Raw genomic sequence first — 19,322 nt, 5'->3', positions numbered from 1 at the left:
AAAATGTTGAAAGTGAAATCCACCAACAAATAGAATGCAAAGGGGAAATGGCTTCAGACAATTAGCAGTTAGCATTGATCCATCTTCTACTGCTTTAGCATGAATGTGTTACAAAAACAAATTTTTTTATTATTATTATTATTTTTTTTAATCATTAACTGGCAAGTGCTCATAAAGTACTAAAGTAGTAATAAAACTTTCTTACCTTTTATTTTAGCTGAATTTGAAAGAAAAAAAAAGAAAAGATCCCAAAGTAAGATAACTTTAAAAAGTAAAACCAACAATATATTAGTTGGTGAACAAAGTTAAGTAAAGCATATAAAAGTATTTGTCACTTGCTTCAACATATGTGAATGAAAGTAGCGGTTCCTGTAAAGGTCATAAACTGCTGACGTAAACCGGCTGCCACCCGGATGTGGGTAATGTCGTTTTCTTGCCAGTTTAACCCCACTCAAAGTGAACGGCGTCTGTTTTTGCCTGAGACTTCATATCCCAGAGGCCACTGCGGCTAGCACGTCGACTGACGGGACACACGAGCTCACGCGGACAGAGTCTGGGAGTGCTGAGTCGAACATCCTCTCTGGCGTCCGTGGCGATAGAAGCCGGTGGCTTCATTTCACCAGAGTCCGACTCGGAACAGCGCACTTGAGAGTTTGGGGGAACTTAAACATTCACAGGGACGAGCGACGCGGCGGCTTTTTTTGGGTGGACGCCTTTCGGAGACCGAGAACTGCGTAGCGCAAATCTCTCAAGTTAGTGCTAAAAAAAATCCAAGACCCACGATGGACCCGAGAGACACTGCCCCTGATTCCTGGGAACAAGAGGACGATGTGGAGGCCACGATCGACAGGCAACTTGACCCGGCGCTCGCGGCTCTAAATGTGAACGCGAAACCGTTTGTGCCCAACATTAACGCCGCCGAGTTTGTTCCGTGTTTTACCATGAAACCTCACACGGAAAACCTCGAGCCCGCTGGTAAGTTCTCAGTCACGTTGGGGGGAATGCTACGCTAGCTAGCACCTAGCTAGCCGCTATGACTAGCCTGGGCTGGGTGGTTGCTAACTCACTAGCCACTTAAACTCACACGCGTTCCTCGGGAGCGCGACAAACTAGCTGCTAGCTCGCGTTTGGCGTAGCAGTCGACGACACGGTTCGCCCGGCGCTGTTTAACTTTCCCAGTTAATCAAACTCATTGTTTGTGGTACACACTGTTGCGATGTGGCGTGTTGAGGAATGTAATACGTGTAAAACACAGCTAGCCGACCGGCATTAGCTTGCTGAAGCAGCCGGCGGTAGCCACCTAGCATGTGTGATAGTGGTGTGCTTTAACTGCCGGATACCGTGCGTCAGATACGACCCCTGTCAATATTGTTATATTCTTTTTAAAGAATGGCCGTGGCTAAATAAAAGTTTACATCCTTGTTGTTATTGCTAACACCCATACACAACGTGGTAGTTAAGAGTTGACCTATGTCGGGGAAGGCTATTGGAGGGGGCCTTAAGTGTGTGTGTGTGTTGGTGTGACGTGGATTTCCTGACGCATTTGCTGGTCAAGAGTAGGAAGAAATGTGTCACCGAGAATCGCGTGGAGCAGACTTGGACACCTGAGCGGCGTTTAGTGCAGTGGAACCCGGCAGTTATGTCAGGACGCCATGGTGTCTTTGCAGCAGTGAGTGTGTGTGTGTGTCCTGTATTCAGTGAAATAACTGACACCGTGTTGCTTTTGTTTAGCAGGTGATTATTGCTTTTCCGAGTCTGTCGTTGTTGTCCCGCACACGCACAATGCGTGGACAGCAATAAAACCTGTGCCTGACATTGGACTGTGTTGGTTGTTAGTATCATGTGTCAGAGGCTGTGGTATATTCTCCAGACTTGACTTAAAGGGACAGTTTGTTTTATGAAGTGTGTTTGTATTAAGTTGTGTTAATAGTCTGGCTTTTCGCCCTGTGCAGTGAACCAGCTTCATACACAGATGCTCCCTCTCACTGAAAACATAGCTGACAGCAGGTACACAAGTGAAGAAACACATTACAGTATTTTGTGATTGGTCATGTGATCTGTTATTTAGTTCAGCTGTGCACACTTGTCCAACCTGACGAAGCCACCGTCCTCTTTATTGTCACATCACAGTATGTTTGTAACTTTATCTCGCAGTTGGACTTCCTTTTCTGACAAAAAGTGAAGTTTGGGTGAATTCCAATTCCTCGCTTAACCCTCAATCTCAAAAATGCTCTCCCTCTAGTCCAAGTGCTGTCCCGATTCTCAGAAAAATTAAAGTTGAGGGCCAAGTTTAAGGGCTGTATAGCCCTCAATATTGAGATTTTACGAGACCACCCTTGGAGCAAGGGCTACCCAGAATGCATTGCGTGTTTTGACATAAAGAGGGCGCCGAAAGCAGCGAAACAAGAGATAATAGGGATATAAAAATGATGAAAACCATTGTATTATCTTAGTTTATGCCCATATTATGGATTACTGACGTCATTGTTGCGTAACATTTATTTTTATTTTACCATCTTTTGTCAATAGTCGGCCGGTGCGGACAAGAGATCGTTTGCTATCGTTTACTTTTCAATAAGCCGTGGTGTGTGGTAACTGTCAGCTGAATATGTCCGTGGTTGTGGTATTTGTATGAGTATCATCTTTTAACTAACTGACAACCTAATAACTTGACTGACAAACGGATTTTAATAAATAATCATAACGTAAATGTGTTCTTCTTTTTTGGAGTTGACAGACTGGACGCAGCTTTCGCTTTATTCTGCCCCCTACAGTCTGAAGACGTATCTGCATTCAAGGGGTGTCCCATTTCTAAGTGACAAAATAACCCTCAACACTTGGTTTTGAGGCCCAGTTAAGATTAAGGGTTGAGATTGAGGGTTAAGATAGGATTTGGAATTGGCCCCAAGTCTCCCTTTACTAACTACCCAGTCTCCTAAACTAAGGTCCAATGAGGAGAAATGCAGTTGAACATCACAATACACCGTCTCCCTCACTGTACAGAGGATTAACAAAGCTCAAAGCGACGCTCTCATCATGTTATCCTGCTCCAGCTCCAGATGTTAAGTTTGCCCATGAACTCCCTCTTTGTTATCGAGTATGTTTTATTTTTTATTTTATCTTGCAGTCCTTGGTGTATGAACAAACAACAGACAGACTGAGTGGTTAATTTGTTTGTAGATCAGCGTCAGTCCTTTTTCAGTTTAGTCTCAAGTTGTGAGACATGTTTACCATGATAGTGGCTCATTATCACTTTAAACAGACATGGCCTTATTTCAGCGGGAGTGAGCGCGACAGTCAATCCACCATTCAGCTCGCTCGTAAATGTGATTATTATTCCGTGCTTAGGTTTCCTGCACTAAGGCGTCTGTTGTGCAGCTACATTAGATAACATTAGTGTGGAATGGTAAAATGTTTCGTAACACTTTACCCGAGGACTTGCCATACACGAGAGTAGAAAAGTAAGCACAGAAGTGTTTCGATTACAGCTGATAAGCGTGGAGACATGGCCATTTTGTTTGGGTCGTGGAGTTTGTTGCTGTGCACACACACCCGGCAGGTTCCTGTGGTTTACACTCTGTTGACAGAGAGTTAGTGAAACAGAAATCTCCATCAGAAACCCGTTGAAGTGGTCAAACTGGACCCTGAACAATATATAATTCAAGCGTCATCATCATCCCTGCAATGTGTGCATGTTTAGATGTCATATATAGAGGGCATGCAATATTATCTCGGGTCAGATGGGCTGCAGCTAGTGGTTATTTTCACAATTGATGTCGGAAAAGGTGGAATATGTGGATCATACCACACCATGCAGTTTCTCAATCACTTTATAGGAACATATCCACAAAATACAGGATACATGTATGCAGTGTTTACAGGTTAAACTGTCAAGTATTTGGTGTAACACAGTCCTGACTCTTTAAATCTAGTGTGGATCCTAATTAATGTTATTGGTAAAACTAAAAAGAAAACAAATATCTGTTGTGAAAAAGGTCTTCTGCTTAAACCCAGAAATTTTGTTCATATATTAAGACCCAACTTTCAGTCAAACCATTCGAATCCAAACAACACTGATCACAGAATTAGATGGACATAAACAAGCATCTACATCTCATGTAACATCATTAAGGTTCTTTCTGTGTTGCATGAGTTTGTTGCTGTGAGTGATGGGTAAACGTAAGTGTGATGAACCACCAGTCACTTCCTTTTTGATCAGTTTGGCTTTCACAATAAGAGCAGCTCCCAACAGCATCCATCAGATGATCACAACTTGGAAATTGAACAAGGTATGGGGAGGAAAAGAGCGAAACCTCTGCAAGTGTTAAATGTGTGGTCACTCATGTTAGTTCTCTCATGTGATAATGAGAATGCTTATTCAAGAAGGGATGGTTGTTATTTCACTTATTTTAATCGTAGACTGATTTAGGGTTCCAAAATAAGAGATTCAAGTCACGACTCCTGTACTTTATCCTAATTAACACTTTTTTTCCCAGTTTTATCTGTAATAATTAGATAATATTCTGATATATTCTGATACAGGGGGGCGTAGATTTATAATGCCATGTATTTGGAAAACCGTAAAGCACGTGTTTATTTTCCTACTCTAATCTTTTGTCTATTTTAAGTATACGTAACAGTGGTGTATGTTTAAAGACACCGGGTGTCAAACTTTCATATGTTAACATGTGTAGGGCAGGTCAAATATTACATTTCTGTAAGGCGGGGCTAAATAATATCTTGATATATCTTTTATGAGACTTATGTACAGTAAATGTTAAACACCCTTATTCCACATCTTAAAAAGAGTGGGATATTGTTGATTGCGTAGTTTTATGTCAAATTGGAGGTAAAAAACGATGGCGAATAAGAGAAGCCGACCGTGTCACTATGTCACCTTGCAGCTCCAGTGGAGAACGGCGACACGGAGATGATCACAGAGGAGCCGTGGGACCAGAAAGAGGCGGAGCCAAACGAGGAGGAGCCAGGAGGCGGGTCCTGCGGCGACCGGGGGCCGGAAGTGACACCGGTGACGACGGAGGACGCGGCTCCCGAGACGACGACGCCGCCAGCGGAGGAGGAGGAGGAAACGTCTGCGCCCAAGGTTCCACCGACGCAGCCGGACGCCCCCAAGAAGGAGCACATCAATGTTGTATTCATCGGACACGTAGGTCTGTGCAAACACCTCCCTCATTCACTTCATTAGAGGACCATGGTTATTATAAGAGGCATTTGAAAGAGATAACCGCAAAGCACATAAGTCAAATTTTTACTTGCCGGTTGTATTGGAGCTAAGAAAAATAAACGTAGAGGAACTGTTCCTGGTGCGTTTTCTAGAGCTGCAACTAACGGTTATGTTCGTGATCGCTTATTTTCTCGATAATCGTTTTGTCTATAAAATTTCGGGAAATGTCCAAAAAAACTTTAATCGGTGTTTGTCAAACCTGGAAATGACGATGTTCTTCAATGTCTTTGTTTTGTCTACAAACAAATGATTGTTTTAATGATTTCTTTGTTATGTGGAGCAAATAAACAAAGACAATATTCACATTTAAGAAGCTAAAACAATCAGAAATCTTGTTTTTAATAAAGAAAAAAGCTTCTTATCGATTATCAAAATAGTAGACGATTAATTTAGTTATGGATTAATTGTTACAGCTCTACGGGAATTAAACCTGTCTTTTGTTTTATCATGGCCAGTACTTTAAATAATACCTTTTTATATATATATATATATTTATTTATTTATTTATTTATATGTATATATATATATATATGTATATATGTATATGTGTGTGTGTTCAAAAATGTGGTGTATATGTGTGACTGGGATGAAGGAAGCGGGTCAGGGGAGACAAATATCTTGCTATATATATGTTGCTGTGTTGTGACTGTGTTCATGTATTTTAAAAGTTGACTAAATATGTATTTTTCTGTACAGCAGTTGAGAAATGATGGCTTAAATAAGGATAATGAGTGTTATTACAAGTTCTTCAAAGAAGTGTGATGGTCAGGAGTTTTCCTGGCTACTTCTAACATTCAGGAACTAATCAAATTCATCTGTGCTTCTTCTTCTTCTTCTCCAGATGCTGGCAAATCCACTATTGGTGGACAAATCATGTGAGTCCCCCCTGTTTTCCTCTCCCCCCATAGTCTCCTCATAGTAAAAGAGTGTTCACCCACATCACGACTGTATGTATTTCTTATCCGTTTGTCTTCCTCTGCCTCAGGTATCTCACAGGCATGGTCGACAAGAGAACCTTAGAAAAGTACGAGAGGGAAGCGAAGGAAAAGAACCGAGAAACCTGGTGAGTGAACGCCGCACTTTGAACACACAGGAACGTGCTGATCACATTTTCCTTTTCTTATCTTAACTTTGTACATTTTGTACAGAGTGTAAATGATCATGGTGGAATCGTGGTGCGTTTGTGCACACGTGCATATCGGGAATCAAACCCACAACCTACAAATACTTTTACATATTTGTATATAGATTTTTTGAAATACTTAAAATGCCATGAATTGCACAAGTTGTTTGAACCTTTGAAACTCCACACTCAGACCATATAAGGCTGCGCTTCCTCCCCTATATTTCACAAATGTTTCTATGAAAATGGCATAAAATAGTAGAAGTAACTTGTTGTTTTTAAATAAGATTATTCCTGACACAAAAGGAAAATTTTCCTCAGCATTGGCAGTGAAAAACTGTTTTTTTTAAGGTTTCTCGCCTGATAATAAACTTGTTACTTTCGCTTTGTGAGTAACGCCTAATTGGCTCAAGATCGGCAGTCGCTAAGTGTGAAATATGAAAAGTCTCGGCCGGCAGAGACCTCATAAAAGCCTCCCAGATGTATCACAGACCCTGGATCTGATTTCATTCAAGTCTGCAGCAATAAAAGCCAAACGAGGCAGCGTCGCAGTTCATTGTCAGTTTAATCGCCAGAAATCTATTTTTTTTTTTTTTCACATTTTCAGTTTGGCATCAAAAGCACCAACCAAAGTCCTGTTGTCATGAAATTTAGGGTAAAATGTTTGCAAGATTAGGTTGTTTTTCTATTTGGAAAAGAGCAACATAAACACAAGCAAATCCAAGATATCAGTTTCCATTTATTTGAGCTAAGTATCATGGGTATCGGGTATCGTACGACCTGACCATACCTCGGCTCACTTGTAATCATCAAACTCATGGAGTTTTTTTCCTGGTTAAATAACGGTTTTATTTTTTTTATCATCCCAGGTATCTGTCTTGGGCTTTGGACACCAACCAAGAAGAGAGGGACAAAGGCAAGACGGTGGAGGTGGGCCGAGCGTACTTTGAGACAGAAAAGAAGCACTTTACCATCCTCGACGCTCCCGGCCACAAAAGCTTTGTGCCCAACATGATCGGCGGTGCGTCGCAAGCAGACCTGGCCGTTCTGGTGAGTCCTGAACCCATAGCCCTGTTCCTTTTCTGTCCGGTCACCATGGAAACTAAATAAAGACGCGTTGAAAGCAAGTCTTTGATTTTAAAATTAAAGCACCGATCTTCCCAGGCTGTTTGTTATTAAATCACCTCAAACCTCTGTTGAGATTAAGGAACGTAATCAGACACACCTGAAACCACCGACTGAAGGACTGACTGAACGAATGTGCTCTTCCTCAGGTCATCTCTGCCAGGAAAGGAGAGTTTGAAACTGGTTTTGAGAAGGGTGGACAGACGCGGGAACACGCCATGTTGGCCAAAACGGCCGGCGTCAAGCACCTGATAGTCCTGGTCAACAAAATGGACGACCCCACAGTCAACTGGAGCCTCGAAAGGTGAGAAGATGAACAAAAGAATCATGATTATCTAACAGCTGTGAGTGTGAATCCCTGACCACAGAGTGTGGGCAGTGGTTAGTCTGTATTTTCTGGCCTTGATGACCATTCAAAGCACAGATTTGTGTCATTTGGAGCGAAACTTGTGCACACCAAAGCGATAACTAGTGCCGTGTCATATTTACATTATATACATGTGAATATGAAACTAAATACTTTTTCAGATGTCACTCTGTCACACTGTTTTTTGAGGTTTGGGAAAACCGATTCATCATTGACGAAACAACTAATAAGTTTAATTGAGGAAATTGTCCTTCAAAACTAGTGCATTCACGACTGTTTTCTTCAAAGTAATGTACATTAGAGTCCCTGTTGGATGGTTTAAGAGCTAGTACTGGGAACTAGGTTCACGCACATGACGCGTTTCCATGACGACTGACCGGAAAAAGACGCGCGTGACGTCATGTTTACGTGCCGCGACACCAGAGTCCAGGCACCGTTTACCAGTTAGCCCCGTTAGCTGCATTAGCTCGTTTACTGCCGTTAGCGCACCTACAGACGAAAAGTGCAGCGCTGCAAATAACCAGCGTACCTGTGTACTGCGTATGTGTGCCTCTGTTTTTGAAGTTTAGCGTTACTTTAGAGACTCGTTTTAACAATCAGGAGTCGTGGAAACGCGTCATGCGTAAACGTTGACGCCGCTATCGCGTTAATGCGCCCAGCACTATTAAGACCACAAATGTTAGTAACTACAAAGATGACGCTGAGATCCCCTCCTGTGCTGTGAATCCTCAGGTATGAAGAGTGTAAGGAGAAACTGGTGCCATTTTTAAAGAAGGTGGGCTTCAACCCGAGGAAAGACATCCACTTCATGCCGTGCTCTGGGCTGACGGGAGCTAATCTGAAGGAGCCCACTGACATGTGCCCCTGGTATACGTAAGTCTCTCTCTGTGCTTCTGCTATGTGAATGATGTCAGACAGGAGCCCCACCACCACCACCACCTTATTCTAACCGCTGTCCATATTTGATGTCATTGCAGAGGTTTACCATTCATTCCACACTTGGATAATTTGCCAGGTTTCAACAGATCCACTGACGGCCCCGTCAGATTGCCCATTGTAGACAAGTACAAGGTGTGTATTTCAAAGTGTTTTTGTGGGGCTGTAGCTTTGAGTAAGATTAGCTTCTAAAATGCTAAAGGTTAGAAAAGATTCGATTTGCTTGGTTAATGCACGGATCCACAGATGTGAATCTCTGAGATGGTGCTTTTCCACGACCCAGTTTCAGCACGGTGCGACTCGGCACGTTTTTTTTTGTTGCTTTTCCATCTGCGATATTACTCGGAGGTTCTAAGCGAGCTGAGCCGATACCGTGTGTGACGTCGACAGACTGTCGGCCGCTGATTGGTCAGAATGTGTCGTCACTGGAAGAGTCACGAGCGTGACGTCCGACACAAATGCCGTAGAAAACTGTAAATCAGTTAAAAAGACTTAAAGATCCTGAAGATCCAACATTCAGCACTGCAGAAAGTGACTGTGTCAGACCGAGTCTGTGCTCCATTCATGCAGGAAGTACTGAACGATTCTGTCAACAAATCTATTTAATTAACTGAGTCTAATGGTTCAGTTGCACCGAAAAAGAACTGCTTTCAAGTCACTAGTTTGTGTGTTTGTGTCGCTTATAAAACGATGTCGCGGCAGTTTCATGCTTTCATGAGTCGTGCTGTAACTGTGAAGTGGAAAAGTGCCACTTAGCTGCGTTTACATGTGCAAACATTCCCGAAAAGATTTGTTCTCATTGGTATTTACGATTCCATTGTTTACATGGACGCAAGAAAATCGAATTCTCCTCAACTTCCACGTCTGTAACTTCTGTGTCTGTTCATTATTCTTTCTTTTTAAATGGAAATACGACAAACAAAACAGAAATACGTCATGTTCACGTGGCTCAGACGAGTGATGACACCAAACCAGGAAGTCATGATCAGACTGACTGTTTACGAATGACCTATATCTGAATATGAGTTCTCAGATTGTCATGTTTACATGATGTATTTTCATTTCCATTACTTGTGTTCGTGTAAACATCGCTGCTGTTAGAAGTGCGCCATATATTTCTGAGTATCGGTACGCAGCATCTAAAATTAGCCCCGTTACTCAGAAGGTTAAAGATTGACTCACTTGGTTTATGACTGTCCGTTTGAACGCTGTTCAGAGTTGAAGGAGTGTATAATTTACCTGAAACAATGTGCTATTTAAACATTTTCACATCATACGAAACCTACGATCATCAGCCTTCTCACCTGCTTTGTGTCCGTCTGTCTCTCACCAGGACATGGGAACAGTGATCCTGGGTAAACTAGAGTCGGGCTGCATCAGTAAAGCACAGCAGCTGGTCATGATGCCAAACAGGGTAAGAGATCTCTCTTTTCACCTCAGCTGTGAAACATCACAGTCACAATGACTCATACCTGAGTATATATCATATTTGCAGTATATTTACTCCTCACGGTGATTGATTTAAACACAGTCCCTGTGTGTAATTGTTATTCATCGCCAACTATTTTTGATTATCCATTTATCTGATTGTGTTTTTAAAACATCAAATAAGTTCAGCTTCGTTAGTTACAGTTCCTACTGGGATGATCCACTTATTTCGATATCTCCCACCCCTTCTCTTCTCTTCTCTGTGATCTTTGATTATTATTTCACTCACTGTTGTTATCGCTGTTCTCTCGTGCAGCATGTGGTGGAGGTGTTGAGTCTGCTCTCCGACGACGTGGAAACGGACGATGCCGATCCAGGCGAGAACCTCAAGTTGCGGCTGAAGGGCATCGAGGAGGAGGAGATCCTGCCGGGCTTTATCCTGTGTAACGCTGAGAACCTCTGCCACTCAGGGCGCACATTTGACGCCCAGGTATGTCCACACTGCACTGCATCAGATTGTATTGTGTGTATATGTCTGTGTGTATATATGTGTGTGTGTGTGTGTGTGTATGTATATATATACATGTGTAAATGTATATATATACATGTGTAAATGTATATGTGTGTATGTGTATGTATATATATGTGTATATATATATACATATACATATACATACACATTCACGCATATACATTTACACATATATGTGTATATATATATACACGTGTGTGTATATACGCGTGTGTGTACGCGCGTGTAGATACACATGTGTATATATACACGTGTATATATACACGTGTGTATATATACGCGTGTGTATATATACGCGTGTGTGTGTACGCGCGCTTGTGTACGCGCGTGTAGATATACGTGTGTGTAGATGTATGTATGTGTGTATATGTATATTTGTATATATATGTATATTTGTGTGTATGTATGTATATATATATATATATATATATATATATATATATATATATATATATATATATATATATATACACACTGATTCCAAGTAGAAGGCTTCAGTACAGTGCAGTATCTGGTGGATCACACTCATGTCTTTTTCCTTTCCAGATCGTCATCATCGAACACAAATCCATCATCTGTCCAGGTTACAACGCGGTCCTTCACATTCACACCTGCATTGAAGAAGTGCAAATCACGGTAAGACCGGAGTAAACAAACAAACAAGCAGATGACGTTTAAACTGAAGTCATTACAAACGCTTTGTCGGTTCAGTGTGTGACGATAATCACTCTCTCTGTCCCCTCTCTGTCAGGCCTTAATCTGTCTAGTGGACAAGAAATCAGGAGAGAAGAGTAAGACACGACCACGATTTGTCAAACAGGACCAGGTCTGCATCGCTCGTCTGCGCACTGCAGGAACCATTTGCCTTGAGACCTTCAAAGACTTTCCTCAGATGGGTCGGTTTACCTTACGGGATGAAGGTACGTGGGCACTGAGACAAAGGGTGGAGGGTCTGAGTCAATGAGAGTTAAACATTGATAATGATTTCTGCAGGTATTTTTGATTAGGAGTAGGTTTGCCTTTGACGAGGTGTAGTATCGCAGGTTACTACGTAAGGCATTCAATGAACTCCGTAACAGCCCTTTAACATTCGCTCTTTTGTCCTCGTTTAGTGATGGATTTATACTACCGTAAATTAGAAGTTCTTAAAAGTGATGCTAACGGTGTCATCAGTAAGTCAGTAAAGTGGAGTTTTTCCCAGATGCTTATTGGGAAAGGTTGTTTACCTGTGGTTCAGTTAGCATCAGAAATGTCAAACACACTGCACTGCATCAGTCTTTTCTCTTCTTTTTCCTGTTATTAGCATTTCTGTCCAAATATGCCTCAACGCGACGTCAAGTTTACGCACTGCGACACCGGAGTTTACCAGTTAGCTCCGTTAGCTGCTTTAGCTCGTTTAGCGCTGTTGGCGTGTCTACAGTTGAACTGGCGCGGTCTGTTTATTCAAGGAAAAGAGCAGCGCTACAAATAACCAGCGTACCTGTGTACTGCGTATGTGTGCCTCTGTTTTTAAAGTTTAGCGTTACTTTAGAGACTCATTTTAACAATCGGTGAGTCACGTAAACATGACGTCACACGTGTCTTTTTCCGGTCAGTCGTCACGGAAACGCGTCGCGCGTTGACGCCGTTAACCGCGCACCCAGTGCTACCAAATATTCAATGGTATTGGTCATCGAATATTTGATTGTTCTAAACTCCAGTGCACGGGGTTCACAGTGTTTTAAGCTAAGAATAAGCAGCTAACGAGATGCATTCAAAGACCCTGGTAAATTTAGTCACCGGTCTTCAAACACACACAAAGTCCACGAGCTGCTGCTGCCACCTTGTGGTAATAGATGCTCCACAAATTAGGTAGCATTAATAACCCATTTGTTTTGTATCTTTGTAATAGATTATGGATAGCCACAGATGCTTTTTACACACGATATACGTGTTTGAAATGTGTTGACTGTTGTGTTTTGTGTTGCAGGTAAAACCATCGCCATAGGTAAGGTGCTGAAGCTGGTGGCTGAGCGGGACTGAAGAGGGACGCAGCCGTCCTGAGAGTCCTGGTGAGAAGGGAAAACAAAACAGTCGGAGCTCGGTCAACAACCACGGCGCCACACTGTTGTCAGCGGCGACGGCACCCCCCCACTGTCACGCCCCCCCCCCTTCCTCCTTTTCTGCGTGCCGAAGATCAGCTTCAGAAAAATAACAACGACAAAAGAACTCGTGAAAAAGAAAAACCTGTTTTTAAACGCAAATGACAAACCAAGATGTCCACACGAGTCGGCTTTCTCATATTGAGAGCTCAGCTATGCCATTTCTGGGTTAGCCCCGCCCTCCACCTCTCCCACCTCCCTCCTCTGGTCTACACATCATGACATCATGTTTTTCTTTTTTCTTCTTTTTCTTTTGTCTTTCATAAATGACAAACGGCAGAGGTTGTATCTGTGTTGAACAGGTGTGGACCATGATTTTTTTTTTTTTTTTTTTTTTTTTTTGCTTGGAGTATAATAACAATGATTTTTCAGAAGTAAACTGCAAAAGAAATTGTTTGAGAGAACCAACCCCAGTTGAGACCAAATGTTTATCTCGGTTGTACCGCCGTCTCCCTTTGCTTTGACCCAGTTTTTGGTTTTCTTGTGGCGTTCTGGCTCTGTGCTTGAGCGCGTTCAAATGATATTAAAGCATACAACCATGAAAATAAAATACGACATTGGGAAAATGAGTGTATTGATTTTCACAGTGCGTTACAGGACGAACAACAGGATTTTCTCAGTGAAATAACTGACAAATGGTCACTTTTTAAAGGCACTTTTCACTTCAAACTCTTGTTTTCACTCGGAATAAGTCCCACTCACTGTAGCTTAGCCATGCTATCAGTAGCACCGTGTATATGTTAGTATTATTTATAAAATAGAGATGTTCTTTCAGATTTCTTTCATTTAAAAATTGCAGAAAATAAGAAACTTTTTAAAGCCGAATAGCGCAAAGAAATGAAATGAGGGCATAAAAATGTAATTTCACTTTTTACTGCAGAGAAAAATCTCAGATCAGATCCATGGTGAATATTGAACAATATTGAACAATTTCCCCCCCGGGATTAATGATAAAGTATTCTGATTCTGAGTTTGTGATTTAATTGCATTTATCCATGTGTGGTAGATGCAGGTTAATAACACATGAAATCACACAGAAAATAACTAGACTCTGTTTTATAAGAAGACTATACATAAAGGCTTTATTATGGCAGAGTAGCTCGTCCTCTAACCGGAAATCTGGGAGTCTATAAAATCGATGTCGATTCCGCAATAAAGTCAGAAACCACCAGCAGATGGCGTCATTTCACTGCTACAGTGATAATGATTCTTTTTGTATAGTAAACACATTTGCAGTGCACAAACGTCACAGTACAATAATGACCAACCACTGATCTGAAATATCAATAAACATGGAGTTTATTCCTTTCCGTAAGCCTTTTAAAAAACAATCAATTAAAGGAAAAACTTTTCGGTAATAAGCATTAAAAAAAACGTGTGTGTATTTTTGTACTTGAGACATACTGAGGACCAGTGAGGGTTTTAAACCAACAAAAGGAGGTCATTTTTACGAAGTGAGGACATTTTGGCCCCGTCCTCACTTTGTTTTCATTGAAATCACTTCCTTAGATTGGAAAAATGCTATACCCTGTTTTTTTGTTTGTTTTTTTCTCAATTTGGTACAAAAACCTGGTTCCACCTGCGTTGACGTTATTGTGTTGATTTATAAAGTGGAAATGCTGGTCCTCAGTATGCGGCAAGTACAAGAATGTGTGTGTGTGCGCAACATTTGTGACCACGTCATCATCTTATTTTGTGGGTTTTAGTTTTAGTGCACTTGTGTTTTCATTAGGAAACAATGGTTTATTAATATGCACTGTTTTTCCACTGTAGAATGAGCGATGAAGTGCATTCACTGGAATCTGTTCTTTCTTTTTCATAAAATCATTATTTTATATATGTATATATATATATATATATATATATATACTTATATATATATATACTGTATATATATATACAATTTTAACTGCCAAGCAAACTATTGAGCAAAAAATATTGTCCATTAACTGTTATTAATGGACACATTCAGAAAAAAAAGTATTATATTTGATTAATTTCTCATGTTTTATAATCATCATACTTTACCTGTGTGTGTGTGTGTGTAAGGCAGGGGATGTTTAAGCCCCTCCCCCCCCCTGAGCAGAGCCACGCCCCCTCCCGTGTGTGACCCTCCGCTCCTCACCTGTCTCACCTTACATCCGCCTGACGCAGGTGTTGTACAGCGGGGCCGCTGCCGCCATGGAGGAGCCGGTGTACCGGGGCCTGGGTCGGTGTGTGTGCTGCTTCTGGCTCGCGGTCGCCTTTGACGTCGTGGGTCTGCTCGTGCTGCTCGTGGGAGTTTTCGCCAGCGTCTTTTTCTACGACCTGCTCATCTACGCGGGCGCCATCGTCATCTTCCTCAGCCTGATCTGGTGGGTGTTCTGGTACTCGGGCAACATCGAGGTTCCGCCGGCGGAGCTGGAGGATGATGTGGGTCTGCTGAAGGAGAAGAAGAAGGATGACCCGGGGCCGCTGAGGGGCATCAGCGGCGCGGTGAGGCGGCTCTCCAGCCGCGTGTCCAGCGGCATCAGGAGCTCGCTCCGCCGGAACGGCTCCGTCGGTGGTGGCGGTGGTGGAGGAGGTACAGGTGGAGGTGGAGGTACGCGGACTCGCGCGCAAAAGTCAGCCGCCGCCGAGGCTCCGAACCCGCAACAGGTGAACGTTGCTATGACAACGAGGCTCCCGCAGGAGAGCGGAGACCCTGACCCCGACCCCGCGGTACCGTCGGTGGAGAGCTGCGAGGTGGAGATGCCGCACACAACCACGGAGAGCTCACCTGCGTAACGGTGCGACAGGTGAGGCGGCGCGCGCACACACACGCACGCACACACACACACACACACACACACACACACACACGCACACAGGTTTTGGTATCTTCAAATTAATGCAAATATGGTCAGAATAAGGCTTTAAAACCAGTGTGTTTTTAACAGTGGTTCCCAAAGTGTGGGTTGGGACCCACAAATGGGTCGCAGGTGATTTTTTTGGGGGGTACGCAAACAAACTTTTCCCCAACCCCTTATTTAGTGCTGTGCAAAAGGTGTTATCATATTATATTTAGCCATGCAAGAATATTGAGATATATGATTTTGCAAATACTCAGTATTTTGCAGTATGGTTACAAAAATATTTGGATAATATTGTATCATGACTTCAATATCGTGATAATATCGTATCGCGACTTGAATATTGTGATAATATCATGTCACGACTCGAATATCATGATCATATCACAACTTATATATGGTGATAATATATCGTCACTTGAATATCGTGATAATGTATCACGACTTGAATATCATGATCATATCATGTCACGACTTGAATATCATGATCATATCACAACTTATATATCGTGATAATTTATCGTCACTTGAATATCATGATAATATCATGTCACGACTTCAATATCGTGATCATATCATATCGCGACTTGAATATCGTGATAATATCGTATCACGACTAAATGGGTACAAATGGGTCGCAGGTGATTTTTTTTGGGGTCCCCAAACAAACTTTTCCCCAACTTTTTTAGTACAGATTTACGTGTATAATACATTAAACTAATGTACACAACATTGAGTTGTGAGTAATTGACCAAAATATGGTTAAAGAAATGTGTGTTTGAAGTGTTTCTAATGTTGTCTTATTTAGTGCTGTGAAAAAGGTTAACGCACAAGACGCGTTTCCGTGACGACTGACCGGAAATAGACGCGCGTGACGTCGTGTTTACGTGCCGCGACACCCGGAGTCCAGTCACCGTTTTAACTGTTGGCTCCGTTAGCTGCATTAGCTCCTTTTAGCTCCGTTTAGCGTTAGCCTACAGTGGAACTGGAGCCGTCTGTTTATTAAAGGAAAAGAGAAGCGCTGACAAATAACGTTAGCGTACCTGAGTAACTGCGTATGTGTGCCTCTGTTTTTAAAGTTTAGCGTTACTTTAGAGACTCATTTGAACAAAAACGCGCGTCTTTTTCTTCCGGTCAGTCGTCATGGAAACGCGTCTTGCGCTAACGCGCGTTAGCGTTGACGCCGTTAACCGCCGTTGATGCGTTAACGCTCGACAGCGCTAGTCTTATTCAGTTTTAATAATGTCTTTGTTTTGTTTATTTACTCAAACTGATGAATCTATTATCAAAGTAGTTGGTGATTAATCTCATGTGATGACGTGTTTGCTGGGTCACTGTGAATCACGGACACTAAAAGACTCATATTTATTTATTTATAGGTAATTGTGTCTTTTGTCAAATCGACCTAATGTCATTAGTTTGTATGCGAGCGTCGTCCTCTAACGTCTGTCAGTTCACTTTAAACGAGGAACTAAATGAACAATCTAAGGCAGTAAAGAACTTCTTATCACTGATAATCATTAACCAGACTTTTCACGGCTCACTGACACACAAACCCTTTCTTTAAGCACAGTAGCTCACATGTGTCAAACCTGAGGCCCGCAGGCCACATCTGGCCCGCCATACAGTTGTGTTCAGGCCCGTGATATAATATCTGTCCTGCTTCAATTATATTACACACATGCTGTAGTTACCATTTAATATTTGAAAAAGTCGTCCAGTGTTGATATTTAGCCACTTCGGAGTCTATTCCATGGATAAACAATCAGCATCTATTTTTACTGATGTTACAAACTATGTGGGAATTTAGCATTTAAAAAAAAAAGGACCTTTCAGTCCACTAGATGGTCGTGCTAGAATATCGCGATATATGATATATGACTCAGTATTTTGCAGTATCGTTACTAGATATTTGGATAATATCGTATCATGGCTTCAATATCGTGATAATATCATATCGTGATAACATCATATCTTGATAAAACCTTATCAAGTCTACGACTAGCATATCGTGATTATATCATATTGTGATAATATCATATCATGACTTGAGTATCGTGATAATATTGTATCGTCCCTTGAATATTGTGATAATATTGTATCGTCACTTGAATATCGAGATAATATTTCACAACTTGAATATCGAGATAATATCATATCGCGACTTGAATATCATGATAATTTTGTATCACAACTTGAATATCGTGATAATATATCACAACTTGGAATGATATCATATCGTCACTTGAATATCATGATAATATCGTACCGGGACTTGAGTATCGTGATAATATCATATCGCAACTTGAATGATAATATATCGCGACTTGAATATCATGACAATTTTGTATCGTCACTTGAATATCGAGATATCATATCGCGACTTGAATATCGTGATAATGTATCGCAACTTGAATTATAATATATCGTGACTTGAATATCGTGATGATATTGTATCGCGACTTGAATAACATGATATCGTACCGTGACTTGAATATCGCAATAATATCGTATCACGACTTGAATATCGTGATATGGTATCGTTGCCTCCTGCACTAGCTGGTTAACCTGAAGCCTGAAAGCGTAGCGTCCACAAAATCCTTTTTAACGTTATCTGATTTAACACCTACAGATAACTTCCTGTTTTGTACGTCAACAAGTTTCATTAACAATGCTTCAACTCGTTTCCTCCCCACAGAGACTTTATTTTAGGTTTCCTCGCAGCTCTGAACAGAGAAGACCTCGCCTTCTGTCCGTGTAGCTGTGTCTGCTGATGACGCTCAACTTTTATTTTGTTATTTTTTTGTGAATCGTATTTGTTCAAGATATCAGAGTTAAAGACGACATCCTGTAAATGTCGTATTTGAATCCATAGGCCTGACGTCCTGTATATGAACTCAGAAAATCATCTTTATATCACTGTTTGTCTTTTAGCTGTACATGTCCAGACCTTGTACTTGTATGTGTATTACTGTAAAAAAAAAAGAGAGTAGTTTTTCAGTGTATTATGTACATTCTAAAGACATGAATGGCAAAAGTAACTGAATTTAAAAAGATTTGTTATAGACTTTTCTTACAGACTTTCATAGAGACTGTTTTTACTTTTTATTTTAAATATAATCATATTTGTGATTGTTTAATCTGACTTTTTTATGACCATATGCACTCATACATGCTGTGTACGTACGTTATCCAAAGACTGGGTCGTGACCCACAGATGGGTCGCAGCAGGTTTTTTTGGGTCCCCCCCAAAAAAAAAAAGTTTACAGAATGTTCTACCCCTATTTTGTCAGGACTTTTTGTGCATAAATGAAGTAATTGACCAATCATCGCTTGGAAATGTTTTCATTTACCAACTCAGATATGGCTTAAAATGAGTCGCTAACATTATGCACAGATTTGCTGTTGTCACGATTTATACTGTGATTTAGTCGCGTTGTGTCTACGTTGAGACGCCCGTCCGTCATACCCTTGTTTTTCTGAACTTGTCCGGAAAGCAGCATCTTCTTGATGCTCCCCTAAAAGTGTGCGGCACAACAGACAACAAAGGAGGACGTCCAGCAGCTCGGTCTGTGGCTGTTTGTGTCAACAAGA

General features: G+C 41.5%; 2 protein-coding genes across 2 annotated transcripts; both read left to right on the top strand.

The window, feature by feature from the left end:
* The first annotated feature begins 581 nt into the window (after positions 1–581).
* Positions 582–13,379, top strand: gspt1l (G1 to S phase transition 1, like). The gene is made up of 13 exons (XM_083896107.1): positions 582–975; positions 4,905–5,171; positions 6,087–6,120; positions 6,231–6,308; positions 7,238–7,418; positions 7,643–7,797; positions 8,593–8,733; positions 8,838–8,931; positions 10,130–10,210; positions 10,541–10,714; positions 11,303–11,392; positions 11,508–11,676; positions 12,726–13,379. Exons 1-13 carry the CDS (start codon positions 783–785, stop codon positions 12,776–12,778), a joined length of 1,710 nt encoding a protein of 569 aa, XP_083752233.1. The 5' UTR covers positions 582–782; the 3' UTR covers positions 12,779–13,379.
* Positions 13,380–15,078: 1,699 nt separating this feature from the next.
* On the top strand, positions 15,079–15,663 carry LOC310933065 (transmembrane protein 238; the record flags this gene model as incomplete). The annotated part of the gene is made up of 1 exon (XM_083896487.1): positions 15,079–15,663. One exon carries the CDS (start codon positions 15,079–15,081, stop codon positions 15,661–15,663), a length of 585 nt encoding a protein of 194 aa, XP_083752613.1.
* Between the last annotated feature and the right edge of the window lie 3,659 nt (positions 15,664–19,322).

This window comes from Microchirus variegatus (assembly GCF_963457635.1).
Source record: "Microchirus variegatus genome assembly, chromosome: 10".
Classification (NCBI taxonomy): Eukaryota; Metazoa; Chordata; class Actinopteri; order Pleuronectiformes; family Soleidae; genus Microchirus; species Microchirus variegatus.
This window is presented reverse-complemented; position numbering and strand designations above follow the sequence as displayed.

What these genes read in the sequence shown, in the direction of transcription:
- gspt1l (XM_083896107.1), top strand. Translation starts at nt 783, where the DNA reads ATGGACCCGAGAGACACTGCCCCTGATTCCTGGGAACAAGAGGACGAT. An exon ending in GTCAACTGGAGCCTCGAAAG is followed by an intron (nt 7,798 to 8,592) that starts GTGAGAAGATGA and finishes GTGAATCCTCAG; the next exon opens with GTATGAAGAGTGTAAGGAGA. An exon ending in GGCGCACATTTGACGCCCAG is followed by an intron (nt 10,715 to 11,302) that starts GTATGTCCACAC and finishes TTTCCTTTCCAG; the next exon opens with ATCGTCATCATCGAACACAA.